The sequence below is a fragment of the Anopheles cruzii genome, chromosome 3 (genome assembly GCF_943734635.1).
Source record: "Anopheles cruzii chromosome 3, idAnoCruzAS_RS32_06, whole genome shotgun sequence".
In the NCBI taxonomy this organism is placed as follows: Eukaryota; Metazoa; Arthropoda; class Insecta; order Diptera; family Culicidae; genus Anopheles; species Anopheles cruzii.
In genome coordinates this window covers 63,178,763-63,186,738 of record NC_069145.1, presented here as the reverse complement: position 1 = coordinate 63,186,738, position 7,976 = coordinate 63,178,763, and the positions used below count along the sequence as shown (strand labels likewise).

The following is a 7,976-nucleotide window of genomic DNA, read 5'->3' as shown; positions in this document are numbered from 1 at the left end:
GCTTTGTTTGGGAAGGACGATTTACTGTCGACTTTATTTGAATTATTAATGGAGAAATGCTTTATTTGGAACGTTTTCGAGTAACTCCTTTCGAATTGCTCCAAAACTTTGCGTGAACGTGTGTTGAGTGTATTTATGAGATGGTGGCCGTTCGGCGTGTTTACATGGTAATTACATCCCACAGTTCATCGCTCGTGGTCGCATCGTGATGTACGACCTTCTAATAGCTCCATCAATCGCCCGAGACCATCGGCAACAACTTCTACAAGCCGTACACGCCACTCTTTTCAATCCACGGTCCTGAACGTTTGGCGCTGCACCGATCTTAATCGTTATTCTTGTCACTCGTGGAACCCATAAAAGTGTCCCCCCCGGCGCATCGTTAGAATCGTCGTCTTCGTTCCGCCGGTGGCGGAACATGGATAAAGCAAAAATATTTATCTATATTAATTATGCTCCGTTTATTCACAATCCAGTCGTCGTCGCAGCCCTCAACATCAATCCGTTCGCGCGCGCTCCGAGTCGGGACATCCTCCCGGTCGAATCCGATACTGGGTGACGAAAGACATAACTATCGGCGATGGTGGTGGTGGCGTCTTCTTTTTTTTGATTGCGAAGCCGGTCTTAAGACCGGAGCTCGACCGGAGTTTCGGAAAACGATAAGCGCGTGACGCGGCTGGTGGGGTCGACATAAAATCATTATGCTAATGACACTATCAAACGCGCCTGTCGTCGTCATTTGTGGTTTGCAGCACTAATTACCGTTGAACCGCTTGTCGTGGGATGTGGAGCAAGGTGGAGCTACTGAAATAACAATGGCTGTGGGATCATTTATCGGCAAATTGCTATTGGTTAGCGAAGTGTTTGTCAATTTGGTTGCGACTTCGCCAGCGTTCCTTTGGATTTGATGATCACCGACGGGTTAATTTAATTTGATTGTTAAACAGATTAAATTCTAATATTCGCGCGACGTTTCAAGACATGCCTGACTGTTTTTATGAAATTATTTCATAACATTATTTCCCTCAAAATGAATGAATTATGAGATATTCGAGTTGTACATATCTTACTAAGTACTGTTGTGGAAAACAGTTTTGAAGTTACAATTGCTTATGTCTTCATTAAAGCACCAACTTATTGGGGAAAATTTGCACCCTTTAGCTACCGTTTGATGCAGTTTCATTTGATGTACCCAAAATTCCAACGACTTGAACCACCCACGATCAATCACGGATGGATAAATGTCAGGCGATCGCTACAAACGGCTCCGCAATCGTTGCACGTCCTACAATTAGCTCAAAAACTGTGGCAGAGACCTATTAAAATTTAATTAGCCCCGCAGAGGGTGTATCGCGATCATCTTTCACCCGACGTCCGGTCGTCGTCGTCGTCGTCGTGTAGACGGCGCTGGCAAACGTTCGAGTCGCAGGACGGCCACCTTCCAGCTAGGGCCTCGCAATAAAGCGTCTCTCGATTAAGTTGAATAAATGCAAATGCAATGCAGCAGCGCCCCGTATCCACACGATGCGCTGCACCATTAGCTGCACTTTCGCCTCCTCGGGCCATGCACTGTGCGCGGTCCAAGCAACAATCGGTGGTGTTGACCGCAAGACAAGCGATTAGCACGTTCACTGTGTCACTGTTCCGTTGTGACCATGGTGGCCACTTCCCCCCAATGTCAAGGTGCACCAAGACGGGGATGTTGTAACGATACTGTTCACTTTTGGTTCTTGCTCCGCTCGACTACTTGACACCATGTGAGGTTCAGCGGACACTGCTCTGCAGCGACGGCGGCTTTCAACGACGACGCGAAGCAGTAGTAATTATGATGTATACCGATGTTGCGTATTAGCCGACCAGTGGCCGGCAAAAATGATGCATCATCCGAGCGAGGGGTTGTGCGTATCAAGCAGACTATCAATTAACCAATTTACGGTATACGATTAAATATTGCACCATCAGCTGATAACGGGTAGCCTGGGGCCGCCGAAGAAGATAAGATAAAAACAATACACCTGTAGGAGATTTCCAACTTCCTGACCACCTGCCAAGGTCTACCCAGGAAGTGGTCACACAAACACACACACACACAGACAGACGCGGCTCAACTAATCTTATCCTGTACCTTTGCGCGGTAGCAAGTTCCGAGTTGCGGTTGGGCTGGGATGTGAATAATGTGCCAAACAGGAAGCTTACAAAATGATGGGATGAACACGTGCGCACATCATTGCGCAGGAAGGATCCAGTTCTCAGGAACACTTGCGTACCTCATTGCGTAAACGACGGCGACGACGACGACGACGACGGTTGGGTGTTGTAAAACGAAAACCTCATTTCAATGGTCAGACGGAACACATTGTGTTCCAGATAGAGTTAAATGCGATTAGCAAACCTGCACCGTAATGCGATAAAATCACGAATGCAACTTGGGCAGCTTGGGTTATTACGTTGACGTACTGTGAGACTTATTATTACAGCATATCAAACTCAAACTTTACTAGAAGCTTGGAGAGGACCACGAAAACTGTATAGAAACTAGTACGAGGATTGATTTAAACGCTTCTAAAACATACCAAAGTTTAATACAGTTCTGTCTGCTTTATCTAGGAATTGAAAATTTGAAGAATAACAACAGATTTAATAACATAATAATAAACATACTATTCGAGTTTATTTGTTGTATGAAAATTGTCTGAAAATGTACTAAAATAGTACTAAAAAAGTGATAGTGATACATGACCTTGGAGCACGTTAATCAACGATGAAACAAGGAGTAAATTACGCATTCGAACGCACGCACCATTGTACGTTGCGTACGGGCACGTCGATGAACAAATTAACATGAATATGCAGGGATGAAGCAGGGCATGGCTTAATGCAAAATTACGGTTTTCTGGTCCTGGAACGTCTCAAATTGTTTGCGATCCCCCCCGCATTGACATCCAGAAACGTGGTAAACGGTTGAGGTCGCAAAACCATTTATTTCAGACCGGCCGGCGTGGCTGCGCACGCTGCTCCCCAAGGAAGTGGAGCCTCACTCTCGTGATCGTGTGATTGTGCCAAATTGCAATTTCCCGCCACTGCCTTCTCGGGCGCTCCGATCGAATCGTGAGCTTCGATTTCATTTCCATCCTCCGCTGCCTACGGAATCCACGGGTGGACGGCGCGGCCAAATTCAAGGACCGTCCCGAGCACCGAATGGATCGGGATTAGCACCGTTTATTACATAAGCGGTTCCTTTCCGGAAGGTTATCATCGCATTGACGTAATGTTAATCGCCGGGCAAGAAAGGGGAAGAAACGGGACGGTCAAACGTTTGCGTGTCGGTCGGTTTTGCTGCTTGCTCCGCGAGCTCGAATCACGAAGAAACGGCTGATAATCAGCTGGTTGAAAACATTAAAATCTCCCGTCATTAGGCCAATTCGCGATAACGAATAATTATCGTAATGCCGTCCTTTATTACCTTTCCGACATACGGCACTCTCCGGGCGACCGTGTGTATGTGGTTGGTCAGGGAAGTAAGGTGCCAATCTGCTAGAAGATATAGGGCCTAGCTTCGTCGTGTGGTGACCATGGTCTTATCACAAAGTTTTTGGGACAAATTGTGCGAACGGGGCGGGGGGACGATTAGAAGCGTTTCGGGTTGAAGTGGACACCTCCCGCACCGGTATGCTGACCAGTGCCTGGTCTGAGCGCCGTAGAAGTAGATGAAGAGATTAGCTTGAAGGCGTAAATTGCACCGGCCACCCGATTGCCCGGAGACCGTCTTATCGTCTGCGTTCGGCGATCGTATCGGTCAGCTGCGGACTAATATCCGGTCGGGCGGAAAAGTCTTTAAACCGAATTGTGGTACACGGTTTTGGATTAGTTTGGAAGCAGTCATCGCCAACGGTGGACCCCCTAGGAGCGCAATCCAGTAACGAAGATGAAGAGCTTGTTCGTTTGCCTGCTGCTAGCTTTGGCCGGTCAAGTGAGTGCCATGGTTCCCTCGAGGATAGTGTAGTTCCGAACGCAGTTCGCTTGATTTGTTTGATGTTTCGTTCCGTTCCGTGTACAGTCCCTTGCCCAGAGCCAGGATGAGTTTGTGGAGTACCTGCTGGAGATCCAGTACGAGGCCGAGGCCATCCACCAGCTGATGGAGGGCACGTTCGACAACGTTCGCTTCTCGATGAGCGACCGGCTGGTCGACCTGAACCGTCAGTTGATCGAACGCATGAACCAGGGCCTCGAGGAGGTCGAGCAGATCCGCATTGAGACGGAAGAATTCGTCGGCTCCACGACGGCACCGGCCGCCTGCGTGACCGTGGCCACGGCCAACTGGGACATCGAGATCGAGTGGGTCGGTCAGGCCCTGTCTCGGTGCGCCAGCACCGCCAACATTGAGATCACTTCCCGTACCGCTAACGTGCACGCCGCCCTCGAGGCCGCCCAGATTGCCTCGACGGAGCTGCAGAACATTGTCGTGCGTGCCTTCATCGACTGGAACGCCATCGATTACACCGAGCAGATCTCGCAGATCGTGGGCGTGCAGGTCGCCAGCATATACGACTACTTCATCCGAATCACCCAGCCCCAGCTGGAGAACGTTCTGCAGGCCATCCACAACTTGGAAGCGCAGCTGCTGCCGGAGGTCTTGACCTGCGTGAACCGTTCCGTGGAGCGGCTGAACAACTACTCTCGCGTTATCCGCGACACTCTGTTCTTCTGCGCGGCGTAAGGTTCGCTGTCGTGATCAACCCCAGAGCCACAGCACTGTAATGTAATGTACGCGATTGGTTAAATACACACAGACGGTAATATTATCGAGAGGTCCACGATTCTTGTTACATTCGAGTAGTTCTGATCCTGATCCCTCAAGTTCTAGTCAAATTTCGGCAGTCCGCAGTCGTGTCGGACTTTCAGCCACTAATTGGCGGTGGTTATCTCTCCCCGGGCCGACTTGCAGGTCCACCTGCCGATAATCGCGCCACGTTAAAGCGCCTGTAAATCGTACGAACAGAAGGCAATATAAGTTATCGCGACACGATAACACGTGCTCCGGAGGTCGCACGTCACAGGGTCGCCCGTCTGATGTCACCACCGGCCGGCCGGTGGACGTCCGTAAATCAGAATCATGTGTGGCAGTACAGTTTGTTTTCCTCGCCTGGCCGGTTCGGTTTTCTTCTTTTCCATGCCTAATTTTATGATCCCCCCGAACATGTGTCGGCGCGGCCCGGCAACCGTTACTCGGGACCCACCGGAAGGTCACCACGTAAGATGGTGCGCGGGGACACGGTATTTAGGTGCGAGGGTCCAATCGTCGGGTTCGTAAATTTGGGCGGATGAATGAAAAATCTAACCGACCGTGAGACGCCGCCACCGCCGTCGTGTGCGGCTCTCGGTTTGCCCGTGTGTTTGTGTGTATGTGGTGTGGTCTGTGCGCTTCGACGCGCGGCCGCCCGTCGGGGGCCGTCAGGAAGTGTGAAACCGTTGGTCACGCTTCCACTTCCGCCCAGCTGGTCAGTCGGGCGGTTTGGGCGGCTTAGATCGGCGTGGCGCCGTGGCGAGTGGTCTGCATACGCTGCAAGGAAGTCCCCAGACTTGTCGCGGTCAGTAAACCGTCTGGTCCCGGGCGTCGCGTCTGACAGTCGTTGCACTGGACCCCCATCTGTCTCGCCGCCGCCGCCGTCCGGCAGCCGAGGAAGTGCCCCGAGTGTCCAGACGGAGGAGACGCACAGTTGGGTGCGAAGTTATTTATTAGATAATAAACAAAATTTCATTACGTCGACGTCGCACCGACGTCTGCGCAGCAGAGTGGTGTCGTGGAGAGGTTAATCACCCAACCGACCGACCGCCTGGGTGAGCACAGGATGTTGGGGTTCCACGACGCGAAAACAACCTGCCTGTCCGGTGCGACCCGACACCGAGGCGGCTGATGGACGTTTTGGTTATTTTGGTCCAAAGCCAGCAGCACCGGAGGATGTGTTTGACGTTTTGACTTGTCGCTCCGCTTTTTTGCGCCCCAAAGCCCCAGCCATGTATCCTTTCGCAATTTATGGTAATTAAAAATATTTGCTTAAACAAACAAGGGACCTCAGCAGGGGAGCCTAATTGGGGTTTTAACAAAAAAAATCATCTACTACCGGACAACATTAGCGATTAATAATTAAAAAGAAAACGTTGCCAAACTGCGGCCGCGAATGATTTATCTTCTTTTCGCCTCCAACAGTGACAAACTTTGGGCGACAGAAAGACCGTGACCTAGAGGCTCCCATCGCTTCCATTAACACTGGCCGAAGCAATGGCGCCATTAGCATAACTGATGACACTGCACTTAGCCCGGTGGTATTTTTCCCGCCAGTTGTCCGGTCCGTCTCGGGAGGTGCAATCTCTTGACTTGCTTATGCCTTACCTTTCGCCGGCATCCTGGTAATTTCTTCCTACTTCAAATGATCTTTTTCCATTATTTGCTGACTGCACTGAAATGATGCAGCTTCTTCATCGCACGGGACGACAGCAGAAGCCGATTAGTGACGTTGTTGCGATGCGAGGTGCAGACACTGCAGTTCGCTTTAGTAGTTCATTTTTCACTCCATTCCTCACTTGATGGCGCCTTTAGCTGTAAGTATGAGGAAGAAAGTGCATAGTGTGTACGTATTTAACATTACACTCTATTTGCTTAAAGCCATTGCTACGTTTAGATAAGCCTTTTTTGCGTAGAATTGATTTGTTTGTGACAGTGACTACGGAAGCTCGCCATTTAATTCCTTCATCGGCGCCAGGAGCATGGCGGCTGCACATCGATAAATGGTTCTGCGGATCCCTAGCGTCACACGTGCACGTGAGTCCACTCTGCTACCTCGCAGGCCAGTTTACAGCCCAGCGCAAGGACGCCGTAATTTATCACCAACCAATGGGCTGTGCCCTGGACGGCCCTGCGTAGTGCCTCGCCGTCGGCCGCAGAAGTTATTTATTGATTTAAGCCGATCATTTAGCATAAGTGCCTTAATGTGATAGCAAATTTTATTGCAGTTTTCACCTGGCCACCCGGAACGACGGTGCCGCCGGTGCGCGTCCGGAGCAGTGAACCGAAGTGCTTTGCAATTAAGCTCCACGATGAAAATAATCACGATGATGATGATGATGATAATAAGGGTGTGATTATGTTCGAAGCGACTCAACGATAAGCCATCAGTCGCCGAAAGTTGACCACACGGACAGTGAAGTGTACAGGAACCGCTCGCTGGCATGTTTTGATTCGTTGACAGTCTTGTAGAACTTCGATTGGCCAATTGGCTGTTCAGTAACTGCTTCCGTCGGTTTGGATAGCATCCATCATCGATGCTTTATCTATTCCCTAATTTTTCATATTCCGTCTCTCGATCGATGCTGGCGTGTTGGCTAGTATCGCCGGCTGACGTGCCGCCGTGACCAACCCATCCGGATGGCGATGAACGGAAATTTGTTTAACGACACCGACGTGACTCGCGTGAGCCATTCGAGAAGCCAATTGACTTCTGATCCCACGGTGTCAAGGCAATTTAGTGCCAGCATGTGAAGGTATCGGGGGAGCGATGCGCGCCCGGCTTGTTGTTGGTCAATCTTTGGGTCACAAGGCTCAAGTAAATTACGGCACTCAAAATTGACTTCTCAATGGGCACAAGATCCAAGGGAAAGCGATGTTTACTTGCGCTTGTTGGGGCGCCCATTAGGGCGCTGATGCTTGGCAATTAAATTCAACCTAGTTTCGAGTAGTACTGAAACGTGACAGAAAACAAGGTTTTGGAATTTTCCAAGGTTCCAATGTACATTCTTCCCGTTCTGTAGTAGCTTTGTAGTAGTATTTGCATTACAAAATTTAATGAAAGAAACATCTGAATTACAGAAAACAGCGAGTAGCTGTGCAGACACCGTAGCGAATAGACGCACTTGAACGAGCAGTCCCAACAGCACAAACCAGCAACAGAGTGAAACGGGAAGCGTTGATCGTCCCTAAC

At 50.0% G+C, this 7,976-nt stretch overlaps 1 protein-coding gene across 1 annotated transcript; it reads left to right on the top strand.

Moving 5' to 3' along the window:
- The first annotated feature begins 3,925 nt into the window (after nt 1-3,925).
- Nucleotides 3,926-4,717, top strand: LOC128270754 (uncharacterized). Its single transcript, XM_053008170.1, has 2 exons — nt 3,926-3,970; nt 4,058-4,717. Exons 1-2 carry the CDS (start codon nt 3,926-3,928, stop codon nt 4,715-4,717), a joined length of 705 nt encoding a protein of 234 aa, XP_052864130.1.
- Nucleotides 4,718-7,976: the final 3,259 nt, after the last annotated feature.

Coding starts and splice junctions, on each gene's coding strand:
- LOC128270754 (XM_053008170.1), top strand. CDS start 3,926: ATGAAGAGCTTGTTCGTTTGCCTGCTGCTAGCTTTGGCCGGTCAA. Junction 3,971..4,057: donor TGCTAGCTTTGGCCGGTCAA/GTGAGTGCCATG, acceptor TTCCGTGTACAG/TCCCTTGCCCAGAGCCAGGA.